This window comes from Furipterus horrens, unplaced genomic scaffold (assembly GCF_987537825.1).
Source record: "Furipterus horrens unplaced genomic scaffold, mFurHor1.1.pri manual_scaffold_3, whole genome shotgun sequence".
NCBI lineage: Eukaryota > Metazoa > Chordata > Mammalia > Chiroptera > Furipteridae > Furipterus > Furipterus horrens.
Window position 1 is genome coordinate 1,101,135 of NW_028327173.1, and position 21,665 is coordinate 1,122,799.

The window sequence follows — 21,665 nt, forward strand, 5'->3', positions numbered from 1 at the left end:
GTCACGGGGGGGCTTCCTGGAGGAGGTGGAAGCTGAAGCCTGGCTTTTCGGAAAGCCAGGAGGAGGGTGGGGATGCTCAGGGGCAGCAGCCCTGGCCCAAAGTGTGTGGACCCCTCTCTGAGCACCCTTTCCCTGATGTTGTGTCTCCTTCCTGTGGCTTCCACATCCTGGGCTGGCCCTGCAGCGACTTCAGCCACCCAGTGAGTACTGCCAGGCCCAGCCCCCAGCTGTCTGGGAGAGCTCCTTGTTTGGTGGGCACACCAGTCAGGTGTGAGGACTTGGAGAGCCCAGAGGAGGGGCCAAGTGTGGCTCAGGGGGACAGGCAGTGACCAGAGGATGGTGACAGGTTAAAGGGTCATTGAGAATCCTCGCTGTTTATGCCCGAGCTGTGCCCTTTATTGCAAGAATGAAAAGCTGTATAGGCGTGCTCTCTCCCGGGGAGAGTAGTGCTTCTAATGGTTAACTGTTCCTTCGAGGAGGACGGGCCACCCTCCCAGAGGAACCTGTTGGTTAGCTAAGTCAGGGAAAGCCCTTGGCGCGTAGCCTCTTTTATCTAAAACATAGTTAAGCCTAACCCCCAAAGTAAGACTTCGGAGTTCCACCCGAGAGAAGGACGCTTCGCTCGGCGCGTTCCCCGTCGGACCCCGGACGCTGTCTCCGGGCTTCCCCAACGCCTATGTTCCGGCACTGGTGAGCTCCCGTCTGGTGACCTATGAGCCTGAGTCCTGCTTTCCCTTTGCTCTCGCTTAATGAAGTGCTTAGCTATCCACCTTTGACGTGGGGTTTTTTATTGTCTGTGAATCCGAACCTCCAAATTAGGTGGCCACGATCTTATCCATACGTGCCCCTTAATGGCACAGATGGCCAGTGGGGACGCTGGTCCTGTGCCTAGAGGACAGGGAGGTTGGGTTAGGGGAGGAGCTGCGCTGGGTGCTTGGCCCCCAGAAACGGCGCTTCCCCTGGCCTCTGCATCCTGGGCAGGCGCTGGACCACGTGGCGGGGCCTGCTCTGTGGGGGCCTGAGATCAGAGCGCAGAGGCGGGGCGTGTCCCAGCTGACGACCCACTTGTCCCCCGCCAACCCCACCCCCCACCTGCTGGGGGCGGGGGTGCGCCATTATCCCAGCCCCAGGCCCGCCGGGGGTCGGCTCTTTGTCCCACCCTGGCCGCGGATTGGCTGCGGAGCGTGGGAAAGCGCGCGCTCCAGCGGCCCCACCGGCCCGGGCTGCATAAAGGCGCTGCCGCTCCCCTGCTGCCGCCACAGCCTTCTGGCCGCTCCCCCGGCTGCGCTCTCGGCCGCGCGCCCTGCCTGATCCCGGGTTCACCGCCTGCCCATCCCCAAGTGAAGATGGGTCAGGGTCACTGCAGCAGCAGCGCAGGGCACACACGGGGGTCTGGGCGGGGTCCGGCGGGTGCCCCTCGCCACTTCTCTGCTCTCCCTCTTGTTGGAGTTTTCGGGGCACCAGCCCAGCTCTGAGGTGGGAAAGGGACATTGTGGAGATGGAGGTGGCAGTATCCCCGGTGAGCACAGCGCCGGGCCTGGCCAGGTGGTGGAGGCGGGGTGCCCCCCGAGGGACGGGTGTCCTGCGTTCATGGCCCTGCTCCCCCAGATGAGCTCACTCACTGGCTGGCTCTGCGCTCTCTCTGCGCCCATGTGGACGGAGACCCAGGCCCGGCTGAGTGCAGACCACCTGCACAAGAGACCCTTTCTGCTGCTTCACAGTCACGAGCCTCACTGTCCCCCACTCCCACCCTCGCCCACGGGGGCCTGGGTGGTGGCCCTGGAGGTGACTTTGCCAGGTCGCCGGACCCTGGGGTCCCTGGGCTCCTGCAGGAGAGACGGGCTTCCCTTCCATCCCACGCCCAACAGCCCAGCCTGTGGACAGGAGGTTCCCAGAGTCTTCCCCTCTGGACAAGGGCTCCGTGTGTTACAAAGGCTGTACGTGGTTGACCGTGGGGCGGGCAGGGGCTTCCTGGTCATCCCAGCCAGGCCTGCAGCAGCTGGGCCTCTGTTTCTCCCAGGTTGGGAAAGGACCGGGTGTTTTATGTGGAAGTGGGGCGGGCTGCGGGTGCCGAGCATGGGAAGGACCTGGCCGAGGGCTGGACTGCAGGGCGGGTGTGGGGCCTCGGTGGCATCCCAGTGGGATGCAGGCGTGTCCGTCAGTGAATGGCGGGCGTGTGGGCGGCACATGCAGCGCATGCCTCGGTGCTGGCCACCGTGGAGCGTGAATAAGGCGCTGGTCTGCAGCTCCAGCTAGCTCTCTCCCCTCACCGGCCCCAAGGCAGACTGCCACCTCTGAGATTCTGGGCCCCCGCCCGGGCTATACGTGGGGCCGTGTGACAAGGGGCTGGACCCCTGCCCTCCTGGTCGCTCCCTGGGCCAAGGCCCACCCACCTGGCCCCCAACTACAGGGAGATCCTCAGGGATGTGGAGGCCGACCAGGCCATGCGGGGAGCCCCCACGAGGGCGGGCCCCTGCCTGGGTCTGCTGTCCTGGGTTCCCTGATGAGGAACCGAGCGCCTGCGGCCTCAGGGATGGGGCCAAGGACTCATGGAGGCCGGGGTGGGCCGGTGCCCTTGGCAGTGGGATCAGGTCTGGGCCTCCGTCGCCCGCTCCTGGCCCCGCGTGACTTCTCGGCATGGACTGAGCAAAGCAAGGAGAGCGCCGCCCTCTGTGCCTCCCTGCCCGGTGCCCCGAACCTCACCCCGCTGACTCCCCGGACAAGCGCTTTGGCGGTGAGGCCCCGCGGGCTGGAGCCCAGCAGCGTGCCTCACCGAGCCAGGACTAGCGGGGAGCAGTCTGCGTCTGCGGGGTCGGGGGGGACAGCAGGGAAGGGTGTGAGACCCCCAACCCACGCCCCGCCACGAGGGAGGCGAGCACAGGGCGTGGGGCGTGCTGCCCTCTGGTGGCGAGTGGGAGGAGGGTCCCGCGGCCCCGCCCCAGCCCCCGGGCCAGAGGGGGTGGGGGAAGCCCAGGTGTGGGTGGCCGTGCGCCTGTTCCCGGAAAGCAGGTGGGGAGCCGCTGAGAACCAGGTGGGCGTTACCTTCTGGGGAAGCCCCGAGAGAGACCAGACGGAGGCACAGGTCACCGGGGGCCGTGATCCCCGGCCCGCCTCGTTCAGGCCACTGCTGCTTCTGGGGTCCCGGGCCTCCCCCATTAGTGGTGGCCCTCCGAGCCCCTCCTTCACAGTTCGGGTTCTGTTACCCCACCAACTTAGCACCTCGTGTCGAGGCCAGTGAGGGCAGGTGGGGAGGCCCCCCTGGCGCCCCGGGATTGCTCAGGGGCAGCTGGTCCTCTGGTGGCAGCGACGCTCAGTGTTTGCCTCCCTCCCGGCGGGGTGGTGGAGGGCGCCCTGCGTGTCCCCTGCCCTGGGGGCGGGCCTGCGCGCCTCCGCCTCCGTGTGTGGCCGGCCGTGGCGTGTGGTGAGCTGGTGTTTGCTCCGAGCCGCATGGTGTTCCCCGCACGGGCTCTGTGCTCCGCTGAGCCCCCTTTGTACCCCGGGGCAAAGCGCCAGTTCTGAGTGCTTCTCGGTCCACTTTTGTTTTTCTGGGGACTTTTTTTTTCCTGAGATAATTCACAGCTAATTGTAACAAACAGTCCACAAAGGACCTGCGCCCGCTTCCCGGGGGCGCTGCACGGACGGACGGACGGACGCCGGCTGTCTCTGACCAAGGCAGAGAATGTCTGTCACCAGATTAAAAGTTTTGTGTAAAAACTTTGTGATTAAAACTTGCCCTGACTGGTGCGGCTCTGTGGGTTGGGCTTCGCGGGTTTGATTCCCGGTCAGGGCACAGCCTAGATTGTGGTTTCGGTCCCAGGTCAGGGTGAGCACGAGAGGCAACCGATCGATGTTTCTCTCCCTCTCTTTCTCCCTCCCTTCCCCTCTCTCTAAAAATAAATAAATCTTAACGAAGAACTGTGACACAGCGTACACATTGGACGCAAACCCTCACCACTTGTGAGCAGCCCTAAGCACGTTTGCACGGTTGTGCAGCCGTTCCACGAACTTTGCATCTTCCCCGGATGAAACTCTGTCCCCATTGAGCGCTAACTCCTTCCTCATCCTCTGCCCTCCCCAGCCTCCACTTCCTGCCTCTGGATCTAATCCCCAAGGGACCTCACGTGCCTGGACTCACCCAGCGCATGTCCTCCCGTGTCTGGTCTGGCCGGTACCGCCCAGTAGGACGGCCTCCAGGTGCGTCCGCGTTGTGGCAGGTGCCAGAGCTTCCTTCCTCTTGGCAGGTGAACAATATCCCTGTCTGTGGATGTCATGTCTGGCTCACACGTCCACGAACACTTGGGCTGCTCCCATGTTTTGGCTGCTGGGAGTTCTGGAGGTGGCCCCTGGGGGCCTGATTCATTTCTGGATTGCGGTCCAGGGCTGAGGGGTGCAGGGGACCCAGAGAGGAAGTGGGGACAGGGCTTGCAGCAGACAGTAATGGCTGAAGCGCCTTCTGGGGAAATTATGGGGTCCCCTGGGGCTGGCCCGGTGGCCTGGCCTTCAGCAGCAGTGAATATTAATGCATTTCTGGATTAACCTTTTTCTTATAAAAGTAAAAGTTGCTGTTATAAAAAACCCACAAAGTGCAAAAAAGAATCAATCAGAAAGTGAAAGCAGTTGGTGACAGACCCCCAGCCCTCTGGGGAAGGACACCTGGCGTCTGGGGTCGCAGAGAGGCAGGTACATCTCCTTTGTTCTGCACATCATAGGCTGACCTTCTCTGTCCCTTTTCAAGTCCTTTGGCCTCCCTGTCCTCCTGGTTGGGATGTGCGTGTGTGCATGCGTGTGCATGTGTGTGCATGGGGTGCGTGTCCCAGATGTGCTGGCAAGTCATCTAGTGGCCTCACCTGAAGAGCCCAGCTGCAGCTGGTGCGCTGCAGCCGGGACACACCTGCGCCCGTGAGCTGAGGTGATGGCCCATCCCAGGGACAGCCCGCATGCCGGGCGTCCTGGCGTTAGACAGGCACCGTCGGTCCCGGGCGCTGGGTGAGCAGGCTGTGCCCCGGGCGGAGGAAGGCCAGTGGCGTCATCCTGGTTTAGTCTCCTGGCTTCCCGTCATCCTGGCTCCATGGGGGAAGGTCCGCAAACCTCCCCGAGCTGGGATGCCTGAAGGTTGGAGTCTGTGTCTTTTGAAACTCGTCCCTAGGATTCTTATACAAACATTCTGCTCCTCTACAAGCTGTTAGGGCTAGAGACCCCACGCTGCCTGCCCCCTGATCTGCCACCCGAGTCAGGCCTTGCAGAACAGGCTGCGGTCACTGTGCTCTCGGAAACCGCGGCCTGTGGTCTCGCAGCCCTGCGCCACTGCTGGTGCCGAAACAAAGAGGGTCTGCGTCACGGGCCAGACACCCGATCACAAGGGTCCCCATGAACTCAGGCGACTGAGGCACAGCCGCCACATCCTGCTGAGAATCGGTTTCCCCCCCCTTGATTATTTCCCAGAAACAAGGGCCATAAATCTCCTGGACTTTCTGTTCCTGCAGCAACCAACCGTCCCTAACCAGAGGCCACTGCTGTTCCGCCTGCATCCTGGACTCTGGAGCGGGTGACTCACGGCCCCTGAGGGTCTGCTCCACGCCCTTACCCATCCCTCTGCCCCTTCCCTTGGTGCTGACCCCTGCCGGCCCCGCCCCCAGTAAAGGCTTTGAACTGGTTTTCCGTCTCCTCCCTTCCTCCTCCCACGAATGTAACAAGCTACATACGCCTCAGAGGCAGCACTTACAGAGACAACATAAAAGATGGTGGCGGGGGTCACAATTCTCCACCGTTACATTGTTGCGTGGTTTTCCACTGCGGAGTTTCCTTCCTTGCTTCTGATCAGAAAAGCATGCAGCCTTTACCATTAAGACTGAGGCTAGCTGTGGGTTTTTATAGATGCCTCTGCAAATTTCGGGGGGCTATTTTTCTGTATAGCTCCCATGTCTCTTGTAATTTCCAGGCCCCATCCCTTTACTTTCACTTTTATTTTTAATTTTTTTAGTGTATTTTATTGATTATGTTGTTACAGTTATCCCAATATTTTCCCCCTTTCTCCCTTCTACCCAGCACCCCCTTCCCTCCAGCAATCCCATCCCCCTTAGTTCATGTCCATGGGTCGTGCATATAAGTTCTTTGGCTTCACCCTTTCCTAAATTATCCTTAACTCCCCCCTGTCTATTTTGTTCCTACCAATTATGCTTCTCAGTCCCTGCACCATTTCCCCATTTCTCCCCCTCCCCCCTCCCAACTGATAACCCTCCAAATGATCCCCACACCTATGATTCTGTTCCTGTTCTGGCTTGCTTAGTTGGATTTGGTTTTTATTTTTTAGATTCAGTTGTTGATAGTTGTAAGTTTGTTGTCATTTTAATGTTCGTAGTGTTGATCTTCTTTTTCTTAAATATGTCCCTTTAACATTTCATATAATAATGGCTTGGTGATGATGAACTCCTTTAGCTTTACCTTGTCTAGGAAGCACTTGATCTGCCCTTCCTTTCTAAGTGATAGCTTTGCTGGATTGAGTAATCTTGGTTGTAGGTCCTTGCTTTTCATCACATTGAATACTGCTTGCCAGTCCCTTCTTGCCTGCAAAGTGTCCTCTGAGAAATCAGCTGATAGTTCTATAGGCACCCACCCCCTTGTAGGTAACGCTCTGCTTTTCTCTTGCTGCTTTTAAGATGTTCTCTTTATCTTTCACCTTTGGCATTTTAATTATGATGTGTCTTGGTGTGGTCCTCCTTGGGTCTAGCTTCTTTGGGACTCTGTGCTTCCTGGACTTGTATGTCTATTTCTTTTACCAAATTTGGGATGTTTTCCTTCATTATTTTTTCACATAAGCTTTCAATTTCTCGTTCTTCCTCTTCTTCTGGCACCCCTATGATTCAGATATTGGCACATTTAAAGTTGTCCTAGAGATTCCTAAGCCTCTCCTCATTTTTTTTCAGTTCTTGTTTCCTTATTCTGCACTGGTCGACTGTTTTTTTCTTCCTTATGTTTCAAATCATTGATTTGAACCCCGGTTTTATTCCCTTCACCATTGGTTTTGTGTGGATTTTCCTTTGTTTCATTTAGCATAGCCTTCACTTCTTCTGTTATGCATTTGCCGTACTCAAGCGTATCTGTCAAGCCAGTGAACATTTTTGTCACCAGTGTTTTGAACTCTGCATCTGTTTGGTTGTCTGTCTTCTTGTCTGTTAGGTTGGCTGTCTCCTCATCTCTCAGTTCTCCCACTGGAACCTTGCTCTGTTCCCCCTTTTGGGCCATACTTCTCTGTCTTCTCACCTTGACAGGCTCCTGTGTGTGTTTGCTTCTGTGTCTTAGGCAGAGCTGCTGCACCTGTTACGTTGTAAGGGATGGAGCCTTAGGGATTCATCAGTACAGGTGACCTGTTTCACCACGTTGTGGCGCTGTGGGGGGGGAGGGGTCTGAGAGGGAACAATGCCACTTGCTCAGCACTTGCCCCTTTTCCAGGCCCTTCTCCCACTTCTGTATGGGACTGGCGCCCCTCTAGCTGCTGCCCTGGCCATCGTTCCCAGAGTGGGTGGGTCTGCGGACGTTCTAGGACCATGGGGGCCCTTTAAACAAGTGAAGTCTGCTGAGAGATCGGAGGTTCTGCCTCCGCCCCAACCCCCGCTGGTTTGCACAGTCAGAAGCAATGAGGCTTGATGTTTCCCTGGCGCTGGGACCATGAGCAGCGCAGTCTATTCTGGTGCTGGGACTGCTCCCCAGGTGTCTCCGCCTACTTTAAAAAACGTGTGACTGTGCTTTCTGCCAGCCTGTCGCTGCTACTGCTGCCACCACCACACCACGTCCTCTCCGCCCCGGCTCCGCCCTCCCACCTGTCTGAATGAGTATCTTTTCTTTATATCTTTGTTTGCTGGACTCCCATGCAGCTTGGTTTTTCTGGAACTTCTGGTTGTCTCTAGCTTTGAGGTCATTGTGTTCCCTCTTAGTTGTGGAGGGAGACGCAGCGTCTGTCTAGGCCGCCATCTTGGCTGGAGGTCTAAAATGGCTGCATCCCTTTACTTTTAATCTACCTGTACCTTGATGTGTAAATTGGGTTTCTTGTAGTCAATCTACAACTGGGTATTGGGGTTGTATCCAGATGACAATTTCTGCATTTAATTGGAGTATTTAGACAATTTACCTTCAGTGTAATTTTCTATATGGTTGGATCTGGACCTATCATCTTGCAAATTATTAGCTGTTCTTTCTTCCTTTTTCCTCTTTCCCTTTCCTGTTCTTCATCGAGTGTATATATTCTAGTATTTTGTTTTGTTTGCACTATCTTTGCTTTATCTGTGGTTGCAATGGGGCTTACCACAGGCGTGGTCAGGTACCAGAGTCCACCTTCAGATCGTACCTTACCACTCAGCTCCAACGGGGCGCACCTGGCAGCAGCGCATGCCCTCCCCCTCCCACTCCCGTTGCTGCGGTTCTCCCAGGTCGGCCTTCTGCAGACCACGCGCTCAACAATATATCGCTCTGGTTGCTGTCAGCATTCTGTTTTTAACACACATTTTTGAAACGAGGAAGAGATGGCTCGTGTTCCCTCACACACTTACCACCTCTTCCACTCTATCCCTCTGCGTAGAGGTAACTTTTCTCCTGGGACTGATTTCCTGGTGCCTGAAGAACAGCCCGTAACGTTTCACACAGTACAATGCCAGCCTGTTTGGGGTGAGTTATCCAAGCTTTCGTTTGCAGTCCTGAGTCTTCATTTTGCTTTCAGTTTGGGCAGGTAGTTTCACTGTGTACAGAATCCACGCTGGGATTCCCTCCCAGCGTTTCAGAGGTGTTTCCCAGCGTCTCCTGACACGCGCTGGTTTAGGCGGAAAGTCTCCAGCAACCCCTGCCGTCGCGTCTTCGTACACGAAGTGGGTGTCACCTCAGACGAAACAAAAACTGCCGTCTGTCGCTGTTTTCCAGGAATTTGGTTGTGACTTTCCTGGCTGGGTGTTCCTTTCTGCTTCTTTTTCTTGGAGTCTATTGATCTTCTGGCACTTGTGGGTTTAGAGTTTTCTTCAAATTTAGAGAAATTTCACCTATTATTTCTTCAAGTATTTTTTCTGTTTTTGTCCTCTCTTTTAAAACAACACTCCAATTCCATTTGTATTCCACGGCTTGGTAGTCGCCAGGGGTCTTTAAGACTCTTCATTTTTCTGTTTCCTTTTTACTCACTGAGGACAGTTTTTGTCACCTGTACCTTTCAGGTCACTGACAGCCCATTGAAGCGCCTGACCTGTTGTGAACCCAACTGTTGTCTCTGGATTGTGTCCCCGACTTGGGGGTGCCAGATCTATATTTAACACCCTGAGCCCCAGCACCTTAGTTGGCATGTGACTGTATTTGGAGATAGCACCTTAAAAGAGGGAAGTAAATTCAAATGAGGTTATATGGGTGCGTTTTAATCCATTCTCACTGGAGTCTATTAAGAATAGGAAATATCACCTGGGCAGGTGATATTTGCAGGCCTGCACACCAAAGGGTCGCTGGTTCGATTCCCAGTCAGGGCACAGGCCTGGGTTGTGGGCCAGGTCCCCAGTGAGGGGCGCGCGAGAGGCAACCACACACTCATGTCTCTCTCCCTCTCGTCCTCCCTCCCTTCCCCTCTCTCTAAAAATAAATAAATAAAATCTTTTAAAAAAGAAAAAGAATAGGAAATACAGATACGGGAGACACCAGGGATGTGCAGCACAGACCGAAGTTCGAGGGCGGACACAGCGAGTAGGGCGCCGCCTGCAGGCCGCGGGGAGAAGGGCCCGGAGAAGCCAGACCCGCCATCACCTTGCCCTTGGCCTTGCAGCCTGAAGAACCGGGAAGTAAACCAGCCTATCCCGGCGCGTTGTTACGGCAGCCTCGTCACACTAACACGCCCGTCCAGCACGTGTTTCACGTGAGACTTTATAAACTTCCATTCGGTTCTTTTTTTATATCTTCCATTTCTCCTCTCCTGCTTATATTTTCTTCTACATAAAGTCTCTAATGGCTAACTTGGGCTCCTTGTCTGGTAATCCCATCATTGCCGTTACTTTGGGGTCTGTTCCTCCTGACTTATTTTTTTCTTGGTCCTAGTTTCCTGCTTCTTGGCATATGAGTGATTTTTAAAAAAATATAATTTATTTGTTTGTTTGTTTGTTTGTTTGTTTTTAAAGAGAGGGGAAAGGAGAAAGAGAGGGAGAGAAACATCACTGTGTGGTTGCCTCTCACTTGCGCCCCCAACTGGGGACCTGTCGTGCAACCGAGTCACGTGCCCTGACTGGGAATCGAACCAGCGACACTTGGCTCGCAGGCCGATGCTCAATCCACTGAGCCACAGCAGCCAGGGCGGCATATGAGTGATTTTTGATTGGATGCTGGACCTTGTGTTTTACCTGTTTTCTTCCCCGGACATTTCCCCCTCTAATCGTTCTTCAGAGTGTTACAGCTCAGTTGCGTGTCTTGCTGTGGTCTTCTGGTGGCTTGTGTTTGAGCTTTGCTAGAACAGGCTGAGACGAGTTTTTACTTAGACGCAGCAGGGCCCTCCTGACGAGGCAGGACGCCCGCTGGGTCCGTGGGGACTCTCCCCGCTGGCTGCTCGGGACTCCCCTGTCTCCCAGCCCTGAGAGCCCCCTGCCCCTGCCCTGGTGTTTGGAGTTTTCTGCTTCCACGCATAACTTGTTTTCCGTGAGCAGAAGTGAATCTTCTGCAGACTTCTGGAGCCTTCGGTCTGTGCAGCTTCCCCGTTACTGGAAGTGAGCTTGTGACTTCTTCCGTCTGCTTGGGAAATCCCGCACCCTTAATGCGGCAAGCCCGCCACGCTCTGCTTCGGGCCCCTCTCTGCCCTGCAGCCCAGACGCACCGCACCCCGGGCACCGCGCCAGACCGATCCCGGGGCTCCGTTCACACCGACACGCTGCCCCTCCCTCAGGACGCCGCAGGTGCGCGTCGCCGCCTTTCTGAGAAAGGCTGACTCATCGTCTCCAGCTTCCAGCTTTGCGACAGAGCGTGAAGTCCAGGCTGTGCCGCTCCCTCCTGATGGACAGCCAGGTTGTTTCCAGCGTTCTCTGTTCCTGTAAAGGCTCGAGCGCACACTCCTCTGCGTTCGGTGGCTGTGCTCGCAGCCCCGTCATTCCCCGGTGGGGCTTCCTGGGTGATTCGTGGACGAACTCTGGATGAACCAGCCGGTGATCTAAGATGCTTGATCGTCACTTCTAAACTTCCCAGGAAGGCTGCCCCTGCGCACAGTCAGCCCCTACACTCTGTCCGTTCCCCATCATGTGCCCTGCTGGGCCTACTGTGTGCCCATCTCAGCCTGTGGACACTCCTTTCGTAGTTTCCTCCTCCGTGTCTTTGGTGGGTCTGCCCGCCTGGTCTCCCTCTCTCCCAGCCGGCCCTGCTGTTCTCTCTCCCTTCTCCCGGTCGCAGACTTTGTCCCCGGCTTGGCCGATGGCCTCCGGGCAGTGCTGCCACCCTGGTGGCAGGAGGCCCCGAGGCTCCAAGGCACCCCCGCTGCAGCGGCCAGAGGCCCTCCCTGGGTCCAGTCCCGCTCAGAGGGCCAGGGAGAGCCTCCCAGAACTCTCCTCCTGAGCTGAAACAAGGGAGGCAGCTGCTTTGAGAGGGGACTGGGTGCCGTAAGTCTAGGCAAGGGCCCGGCACCCGTGAGCAGGGGCTGAGGTTGAGGTGGGGGCCGGTGGGGCCCCCGTGGGCAGACGGCGGTGGGCACCTGGGGTGTCAGACTGGGGACAAAGGCGCCTGGTCTACAGTTTGCAAAGGTCCCCGGGGGCTGCCTGTGAGACAGTACAGGGGTAACCCTGGCCTCTATCTTTTTTTTTAACTTGCATATGTTTTTACTTATTTATTTTTTAGACAGAGGGGAAGGAGGGAGAAAGGGAGGGAGAGAAACAGTGTGTGGTTGCCTCTCGTGAGCTCCCCACCAGGGACCTGGCCCACAAGCCAGGCCTGTGCCCTGACTGGGAATCAAACCGGCAACCCTTTGGTTTGCAGGCCGGCGCTCAGTCCACGGAGCCGCACCAGCCAGGACTGGGTCCTATCTTGACCGAAGGAACTTCATCTGGGAGGCCTGTCTGTGACCGCTTGCTTCAGTAACATTTCGTAACTGAAAGGAGCCTCGCCACAGCCCCGGAGGAAACAACGCATGACTGGTGCCTTTTCTTCCCGTGATATTTTGCAAAACAGTAGTTTTTGTCCGTCACGCGGTAAGCGGAATGTTTGAGCAAGAATTATTCTCCGGGCTCTTTGGGTGGCCCCCTGGCCATGGGAAGGGCCTGGTGAGCACCACGGGACCCACCGTCGCCCCGTGGTGACTGTGGGACACCTGACCTCACCCCCGTCCCCCAGCCCCACACCCACCCCGAGGTCCCTAGGGGGCGGCGCTTCTCCTTTTGGTCGACTCCCTGCACATAAGCGCCAATCTGAATAAGCTCCACCTGCTTGATCTTGACGGAGGTCAGTGCTCACTGCTGTGATGCAGAGACTCGGGGACCTGACTCTAGGTGTGGCAACACCTGGACAGGGGAGCTGGGGGAGCCGGAGGGGGGGGCGCGGCACCGGGGGTGCCTGGACGGAGCGGGGGAGGGGCAGCTTCCAGGCCCGCGCGGGCCCGGCTGTGGGTGCAGGGGTGCTGAGGTATGGAATGCGACTGTCCCCCCAGGGTCCTGATAGTGGGGTGGCGAGAGGACCTTCCCCAAGGTGGGGAGATTGTAGGTGGTCATTTGGGGCGGGGGCGCCGGAGACCCTAAGTTTGGGACTCTGGGTAGATGTCTCAGTCAGCAACCGACATGCTGGTCTGCTGGGAGGAGCCGGTCTGGGGTGGAGAGCAGACCTGGGTGTCCCCCCCCCCACATGCTGCCCCCCAGGAGCAGGACAGGCTGCAGCAGGCACCTACCAGCTGACCGCCCTCTGACCCATGCCCCCTGAGCCCCCCACTTCTCTCTCTCTCTGGCCCCGGCCTCTCGTCCACCCCCTGCGCCCCGCCATGAGAGCTGGAGACAGTCCCAGAGGCTCGGCACCTCTGGGCGTCACCTGACTTGTCCTGTCTCCGTGCCCTGCCTGCTTCTCAGCTGTCCACCTGGGTGGTCCCAGGAGCCTGCTCGTGTGGCTGCAGCCGCTCTGTTCGCCCTCCACCGCGGCCCGACAGCAGCAGCTCCCTGCCAGCTGGGGGCGCCACCAGCACCAGGTGTGACCCGCTCCGCGCGTCACCAGGAGTGGCCCTCCAGTCCTTACGGCCACATTGTCCCACCCACGTCCTTCCCGGAGAATGGCGTTTCCTTCCTTGCCCCCACACCAAGCTCCCATTCATCCTTCAGAGCCCCCGCGGCCTCTGCTGCCCACTGGGCGGCTCTCACCGCAGGCCTCTGACCCCGAGAGGGCGAGGGCCGGGCGCCCAGCCTGGGGGGGCTCACACAAAGCTGGGGGAGCTGAGGAGCATCCCGCCGAGGAGGGCGCTCAGGGCGGGCCATCCGGGTGCCCCGCCTCTCTCCCTCCAGGACTGGGCTTGACGGAGCCCGGGGGCTTTCATAACCCCTGTCCCACCTGCCAGGCCCTGGAAGTCTCCCCTCAGAAAGAAAGGGAGCACGGGTCAGGGGTTTTCCAGAGAGCTCATGGGAGAAGGCTTGCTGGGGCGCCACAGCGCAGAGCAGCCCCTCGGAGAGAGCAGGCTGGGGCTTTTGGGGGGTCTGGAGAGGACGGCAGGGGGCTGGGCACTCCAGGGAGGCTGCATGCTGCTGGGGCTTTTGGGTCATTGCACAGCACTGCCCAGGGCTCGCTGGGGCTCGGGGACAGTGCAGATGGGGGGAGGGCTTGCCTTTCATTGGAAAGCCCATGGGTCTGCAGGCAGAGGAATAGCAGGACGGGGGGCCCCTGGGGGTGGGGACAGGAACCTGTGCTGCTGGGACAATTACGGCTGCTCCCAGAACCCTGGGTCCCGCCTGAACCCCACCCTGCCTCTGAGCACTGGGGTCTGCGCAGCTGGGCTGGCCATCCTGGGAGACGATGCTCGACGGGGGACCCAGCTTCTGAGTGCTCGAAGCTCTGCCGACCCCACCCCACTCCCCCATGGAAGCACCCGGCTCTCCATGTAAGGCTCCCGGGAAATGAAATTAGGTAGCGACTCCGAGGACATTGGCCCCAGGAGGGGCCCCGGGTCAGCCTGGGCTGGGCGTCCAGCCATCAGTTGCAGGAGGGACAGTTCCCAGGTCTGGGGAGAGCCCGATAGGGACCCGCCCAGGCCTGTGGAGCGGGACGCCCACCGCAGCTGCACTGGCCTGATTAGACCAAAGCCACCCTGTACATCGGTTTTGCAGCCTCACAGATGAGGGAAGCCTGTGATGTGGCAGCCAAGGGGTTCAGGGCCCACTCCCCCAGTGACTGCCCATCCGGGGCACCAGGAACAGGGGCTGGGATGCCTGTCTGGGACCCCTCAGCCTGCCGCTTAGTTGTGTGGGGGTCTCCCACCCCGGCCTGCCCACATGTGCCCCAGCTCGTCTGCTTCTGAGTCCCCATTTCCCCAGCTGTGAGATGGGGACAGGAATCGCCCAGCCCTGCCCCCTCCAGGGACAGTGGGAGCGGGAATGAACAGCGGTGGGAGCCCCCCCAGGTGCTCCAGGTGACAGTGACCCTCCCCCTGCCACGGGGCAGAGGGCCCGTGTGGGGGCTGAGCTCTGGAACCGGCCAGTGGGAGGGGCAGAGGGGGCACCGGCAGCCCAGGGGACTCTGGCTGGTGGGGAAGCCACGTGTCAGCTCCCGGGGGGGCAGAGCCCCCGAGAACATGAAGATGAGCATTGGGGGGCGCCCATTTCTACGGGACCTCAGGGGGGCTGCACATGGGCAGGAGAGGGGCCCCGAGGACTCTGCCAGGCTCGTGCCCTCTGACTGCGCAGGAGCACGTGCAGGGGAGGCTGTGCCCAGCCCCCCGCCCCCCCCCACTCCTGGGTCCTCTCAGTCTAACAGCGAGGTTCAGGGGAACTAACTAACAAAGGGGCAGGAGAAGAAATGATCAGTTTGCTTTCGCTTTCTCTTTCCCCAGAGGCAGCAGAAAGCAAGGTCATGTCGGTGGTCCCGCCGGCCAGAATCCCGAGACAGACGTCGGAAAATGCGGGGCCCTGAGGCGGGTCATGGAGCCTCTACAAGCGTGGGGCCCACTCCCCTGGAGGCTGGCACTCAAAGCTGACACCCTGAGTCTCGTGAGTCTCCCGGAGCCTCCTCTCTGTCCCACCCTGCCCAGAACCGTCGTCCTACCGCCGCAGTGCTGGCCCTGAGCCTCTGCCGTCCCCGTCCCTGTCACACGGGACTATGCCCCCCCTCCCGCAGCCCACCTCCCCCGCGCTGTCCCAGCCTTTGACAGTCGCTCCCTTACCACCGGGGCCGGAGGGCACAGGCAGGAAGGCCATGTCCCCATCCTAAGAACTCCCCTTGTGGAGCCCCCTCCTGCCGCCTTGTTCAGGGGCTAGAGATGCGCCCCCCACCCCCGCAGGGTGAGGGGCTGGGACAAGGGTCTGGGCGGGAGCTGGCGGGGGTGGGTCCTCGCCCACAGCTGGCCGGCCTGTCCCGGGAGATAAAGTCGAAAATGTCCACACTGGCCCCCCGCCCGGCCTGTGTGGCTTCCGCGGGACAGAAACTAGAACGTATTTTTTTAAAGATTTTATTTATTTTTAGAGAGAAGGGGCGGGCGGGAGGGAGCAGGAGGGAGAGAGAGGGGGCGGGAGGGAGAGGAGCCTCGATGTGGGAGGGAAACATTGCTGCGCTGCCTCTCCCAGGCCCCCAACTGGCAGCCAGGGGTGACCAGGGGCGACCGGCCCACAACCCAGGAAGGTGCCCCCAACTTCCCGTTTGTGGGGCCAGGCCCAGCTCACTGAGCCTCGTATGTCTGCATGCGGTGTGGGGGGGCCCCACCCCGGCTTGCGTGGTTCTGTGTCAGCCCAGCGGTCACCCCTCTGGACGACCCCTCATCGCCAAGCCCGTCCCCACATCCTGTGTCCCTGCTGTGCCCTGCGGTCCCAGGGCTCCGCGGGTCCTCGCAGACAGGCCTGCAGGAGGCCCCGGGCTGTGCAGACAGGGGGAGCGCTGTGGGTCCCAGGGGTGGGGGGCCCACGCTGGTGAGCACAGGGTGGGGGCAGGGCAGGGGTGATACGGGGGCCGGATGAGGGGTTCAGGCCCCACCCCAGCTCTGCGGCCGCCTGTGGAAGCGGGACAGCTCCCTGAGCCTGGGGGGGGGGGGGCCCTGCGTGTCGTCCCGATGGTGCGCGGGCCACACGGGCTGCTGGAGCCCGTTTCCTGGGAGGAGAGACCGAGGCCCAGGCAGCCGCTCCGTCAGCGCCCGCTCGTCCGCCGCAGGCCCTGTGCCTTTTTGTCCTGGGACGTGTCCGCTGCGCCCTAGAGACGCCCTCATGCAAACGGGACGAGTACCCCGCGGGTGCCGTGTGCTGCCCCAAGTGCAGCCCAGGTGGGTGTCACCCTGCAGGGACCCTGTGTGGGCAGACGTGCCCGCCAACCATGACCTGGAGCCCCTCACCCCAGCACCCAGCACCACAGGAGGCGTGAGGACCCCGGGGGGGGGCACAGAGGGGCGGTTTGGGAGGCTCGGCCCCAGGGCACCCCTGCAGCTTCAGCTCACCCCCCGGGACCCCTGCTCACGGTGAGCAGGTGTGGGCTGGGGTCGGCCAGCCCGTCTATGGCCAGAGACTGGGTGTCTGAGCCCGGTCTCAGTGACCCCGGCAGGCCCACATTCTTCCAGAAAGTTCTCCCTCCCCCCAGAACTGGCCACGGTGGCCTGGGAGCAGCTCAGGCACCTCTGAGTTGCCGTGGGAGGTGCCCACCTGCCTGGGCCCCTGAGGCCATCGCCGTCCTGAGCGTGTGGGTTCCTCTGGGCTGCAGGTTACCGGGTGCAGGAGAGATGCGGGGAGCACGGGAACACACTGTGTGTGCCCTGCACCCCGGGGACCTACACCGCCCACCTCAATGGCCTGGACGCGTGTCTGCAGTGTCGGGTCTGTGACCCAGGTGAGAACACGGGCCCCGCCACTGCCAAGCTGAGTCCCCGTCTAGCTGCGCCTGCACACGCGTGGCTGCAGGGCCCTTGGCCGCCCCGGGCTGGCTGCCCCCATCGAGGGGGGAAGCCCCTGCTGTGGATCCTATGGGGACCCTCAGGCCCGCGGCCACGTCCGCCTCTGCCCAGAGAGCGGCCCGTGGTCCTTCCCCCGTCACCCCCTCACTGTGACCTCCAGCCCAGGGCAAAGGGCCAGCCCTCGGGCCTGGGTGCTGGGCCCCCGCCCCCTGTGGTGTGCAGACTCCCAGAACCCCGACCCCCATGCCCACCCTGGCCCCTCCTCAGGCTGAGCACGGACCCCGGCCTTCCTCCTGCCCGGGCGGGTGGCCTGGGGACAGGGGCCCAGCAGGAAGGCCGGGACAGGCGTGCAGGCCACAGCGCTCTGGGGTTCAGTGAGGTGGGGTGAGCCTCATGCTGTCGCGTTGGGCTGAGCCGGGGTCAGACAGCACTGAGGCCGCCCCTCAGGAGGGTGCCCCGCCGCCCCCCGCGGCCGAGGGGCTCTCGATGTCCCGCTGCTGCCATCCGAGCAACCTGGTCAGCAGGATGGGGACGCGTCCGAGGGCTGTGTCTGCAGGGCGGGCGGCGTGGGGCTGACCGTGGCCTCCAGGTGCGGCCCGTCATGGACTGGTTCTCACTTCCTGTCGGGGACCAGGCCGGGGTATCTCAGTCTCCCCAAGACGCCTGGCCCCCTGAAGAGGAGACCCTTCTGCCACTGCCCCTGTCTGATGCTGGCCGTGGCCCTCGGGCCCCCTTGGGGCTACCCCCCCATATCCAGCAGCTCCCAGCAGTATGATTTGGCTGAGCCTGGGGTACCCCTGTCCGGGTCCCAGTTGGGAGCAGAGTTGGGTCAGGCTCCTGCCCCCTGTGCCCTGCCCAGGCCCCAGGCAGCAGCCCCCAGCCCGCAGGTGCCCTCCAGCCCTCGGCTTGGTTTCCTCCCGTGACGGGACCCTCACCACCACTCATGCTGGCCCTTGCCGCTGCCTGAGCTCCTTCTCTGGGTCCCAGACATGGGCCTGGTGACCAGGCAGAAGTGCTCCCGCACCGCGAACACCGTGTGTGGCTGTGACCAAGGCCACTTCTGTGTGTGGGAGGACAGGGACCACTGTGATGAGTGCAGACCCCACCGTGGCTGCCAACCAGGCCAGCGGGTGCAGGAGCACGGTGAGTCACAGCCCCTCCGAGGAGCCAGGCCCCGCCCAGGGGACAAGGGCACCCCCGGAGCTCCCGCCTGACATTCTTTCTCAGGCACCGAGCGGCAGGACACGGTGTGTGAGGACTGCCCGCCCGGCACCTTCTCTCCCAATGGGACCGTGGCCGCGTGTCAGCCCTGGACCAAGTAGGTGACCCGGGGTGGCCCCAGGAGGGGACTTCTCAGGCTCCCCTGGGGGATCAGGGCCCACCCCCAGCAGACACGGGGCCCCGAAGTCCAGCAGCTCTCACACAACTGGTCACTGTGGCTGAGAGCCCTGGAGTCGGGGTGCTGCTGCCAGGGACCTGGGACCCTGTGGCCGGCGGTGTCCCCGGGGTCAGGCTGTGGGGCTTCCCTGCCATGCTGGTGTCAGGGGAGGCGTAAGAGAGCCTCTCAGAGTGAGGACCCCACTTCCCCTGCCGGAGGGGGCTCCCAAATGCTGACCCCATGTTCCACTCTGACCTGGGTGCTCAGCGTCTCTGGGGGCGGCTGGGGTGACCAGGAGTGTCTGCCACAGGGGAGGAGACCAGGGGGCCTCTGGCTCCACCCTGCCCTTCTCCTTGTCCCCACTCCCTCCGTCTGTCCCTTGTCCCCATCCACCCCGCCCGTCTGCGTCCCCCTCCCCAGGTGCGTTTCCTTGTCTCCACCCGCCTCTCCCTTCTGGTCCCCTCCTGCGTCTGTCCCTCTGGCTGGGGCGCTGACTTTCACGGTCTTCCATCCCTGACGCCAGCGGGGTCTGCAGCCACTGTGACCTCCTTCGCTGTCCCTTCCTCCAGTTCAGTGTCCCTGTTCCCCTGGCCGCCCTGCCTCTTCCTCCCTCCCCCATCTTCCCGTAGCTGTGGGACATGGAGTCAGACAGACCTGATGTCACCCCCAGAGCCACCCACTCACCAGGCTGTGGGGCGGGCGCCTGCACCGCTGAGAGCCGGCCGCGGGGCGGGTCCTAGCGCGCATCTGCCCTCGCGGAGGAGGAGCGTGTGCCTGCCGCCCCACGTCCCACGTCCCCTCTCCCCTAGGTGCAGCGGCTGGTGGGAGATGAAAGCAAAGGCTGGGACCACTAGCACGGATGTCACATGCTCCTCCCAGATACCTTGGCTCATCGTCATGTTCATCACCTTCTCCCTCCTGATAATTTCATGCGTAATCCTTCGGAGAAGGAGGTTATGTGGTAAGTAACACCCCCGGTCCCCCCTGGGCTCAGGTCCCAGTGCTCTCGTGCAGACACTGTCCCTGGCTTTGTTTCTCAAACTGGGGGGTGGCATGGAGGGTGGGACCCCCTCCCTAAGGAGCCCTGTGCCAGCCCAGTGCCCGCGTACCGCCGTGGACCCTGAGTTATGGTCCAATTGGTCGGAGCGAGGGACGGGGTTCGGGAGCTGGGAAATGGCAGGGTGTCCTGTCTCTGCACCCATTGTGGCCCCAGCGACAGTGGGGGGCCACATCCGTCTTCCCTGTGTATCAGAGGCTCAGGGTCTCGGGGAAAGGGCTCGGTGAAAGCCAGGACTCTCGGGTCCCCCCGGCTGACACACGTGTGTCTCTGTTGGCAGGAGGATCCGCCCTAAGGACATGGTTTCTTCAGGTAGTGTTGCTGACCCCCACACTGGCGGTGCTGCTGCTGGGCTGGGTGGGGTCCCTGTTCCCTGTGGGTGCTGGGTCCTTGCTGGGCCGCGGGCTAACTCAGGAAGTGGGGGCCCCCCTCCTCCCCTGAGAGATCGGCTGACTCTGAGTGTCACAGGCCCTGGGGCAGAGCCGACCACAGGATCTTCATGCTGAACCAACCTTGCAGAGGAAATGGCAGCAGGCAGAAGGAGACACCGGAGCTGCCCAAGTCATGCGGGTCCCTCAGGCCCGGCCAGATGTCACCACGGAGCCCGTGGAGGAGACAGCGTCGATGTTCCCTGAGTGACCAACCAGCTGACCAATACTCAGAAGGCAGGCATCCGCGCCGTCTCCCAGAGCCTGGGAGAGCTACCAGGCCTCCGGGGACCGAATGTGGGGGCCACGAAGCCGCCGGCGCCCACTCCTGGGGGGCTTAGCCTGCACAGGCCGAGGAGACACCCGCTGCCGCTCGGGGGCTTGGGGACCCCACTCACCTCCGCATCAAACTCATGAGGTGCCTGGCGCCCTCCCCTCCGCCAGCACCGTGAGGGCACCCACGGGACACCTGGTGCCCCACCCCCGCGCACGGCCTGTGAGGCTCAGCTGCTCAGCTGCAGGGTGGGCTGTGGGCCCCGAGCGGGTGGGGACAGGGTCCAGGGGGCCGTGAGTGGGTCACTGGTGACCGTCACTTCTGAAGCTATTTCCACTGCAGTGCCTTTTTGTTTATATTTTCATTGCTCATTAAAAGTGGTCTTTGCCGGATGCTTTGAGAGCTTGTACCTGGATCCTGGTCAGACTTCCGGGGACCCCCCGAGGGGCCGACGCGGTGGGCAGCCGAGCGCGGTCGGAGGACAGGCTCAGAGACTGAGCTGCTCCGTTCCCTGCGTCTGTCCACCCGCAGCGCTGACCTGGAGGGGAGCCTTCCCCGTTCACTCCCTCACTCGTTCACTCTCGCGCGTCCCGATCCCACGATGGCCTCGTGCTGTTCGTTCTATCTGCTGGGTCCTGTCCGGGAGTCCCGGTTGTTTGGTGCGGACCCCGTCCCCCGTGCTCCCGCGGGAGTCCCTTCCAGCCGGCTCCTGCGTTCTGTGGGCGTATCCCCGTCGTTCCAGGAGTCTTTCCGTCAGCTCTGGCCCCACGGGATCCCAGGCACGTCTGGTCCTTCCCTGCCCTGGCCCCGGGACCGGGCCTCCCTCCCGACAGCGCTGGCCGTCTCCATGGAGAAGGCGTTCAGGAGCCAACCTCAGCGGGCGGGGCGCGCTGCCCGTCACGAGTGGTCACGCCGACCTCTGTGGGCTCTCACGGCCACTCCGTGAGCCTAACGCACGCGCTTCTCACTGGAGAAGTGACGCCTTCTTGGCTGCGTGAGAGGAGTGGCCGTGGGGGGCAGCCACGCCCGTGAGCACAGCCGTGCCCGGGATCTGCCGGCCATGCCAGCATGGGGGTCCTGCGGCCGTGCCGCGGGCTGGCACTCTGCCCCCTGGCCGGCAGGGAGAGACCCTCCCACCGGTGAAAAGCCTGATGTCCCTGCCCTGGCGGGTGCGGCTCAGGGCACTGAGCGCCGGCCTGTGAACCAAAGGGTCACCGATTCGATCCCCAGTCAGGGCACAGCCTGGGTTGCGGGCCGGGTCCCCAGTGAGGGGCGTGCGAGAGGCAACCAATCAATGTTCCGCTCACTCATGGGTGTGTCTCTTGCACGTCCGTGTTTCTCTCCGTTTCTTCCTCTCTTAAAAAAAAAAAAGGAATCGGGTGTTTCTGCTCCAGGAGCATTAAAGGCCCGGCGGCGGCGGCGGCAGGGAGGGGCCCAGGCAGCTCTGCTGAAGTCGGACAAGCAGCAGGGCCCAGAGGTGCCCCCCA

General features: G+C 61.2%; 1 protein-coding gene across 1 annotated transcript; it reads left to right on the top strand.

Moving 5' to 3' along the window:
* Positions 1–13,931: 13,931 nt before the first annotated feature.
* On the top strand, positions 13,932–20,115 carry TNFRSF14 (TNF receptor superfamily member 14). Its single transcript, XM_090271428.1, has 9 exons — positions 13,932–14,056; positions 15,005–15,161; positions 16,312–16,420; positions 16,852–16,977; positions 18,029–18,184; positions 18,269–18,359; positions 19,229–19,380; positions 19,757–19,833; positions 19,996–20,115. The coding sequence occupies exons 2-9, from the start codon at positions 15,093–15,095 to the stop codon at positions 20,113–20,115; spliced, it is 900 nt and encodes a 299-aa protein (XP_090127554.1). The 5' UTR covers positions 13,932–14,056; positions 15,005–15,092.
* Positions 20,116–21,665: the final 1,550 nt, after the last annotated feature.

Bases quoted from the DNA above. Each gene is read 5' to 3' on its own strand.
- TNFRSF14 (XM_090271428.1), top strand. From the start codon at position 15,093: ATGGAGCCTCTACAAGCGTGGGGCCCACTCCCCTGGAGGCTGGCACTC. The intron at 16,421-16,851 runs GTGGGTGTCACC...TCTGGGCTGCAG, and splicing joins CTGCCCCAAGTGCAGCCCAG to GTTACCGGGTGCAGGAGAGA. The intron at 19,381-19,756 runs GTAAGTAACACC...CTCTGTTGGCAG, and splicing joins TCGGAGAAGGAGGTTATGTG to GAGGATCCGCCCTAAGGACA.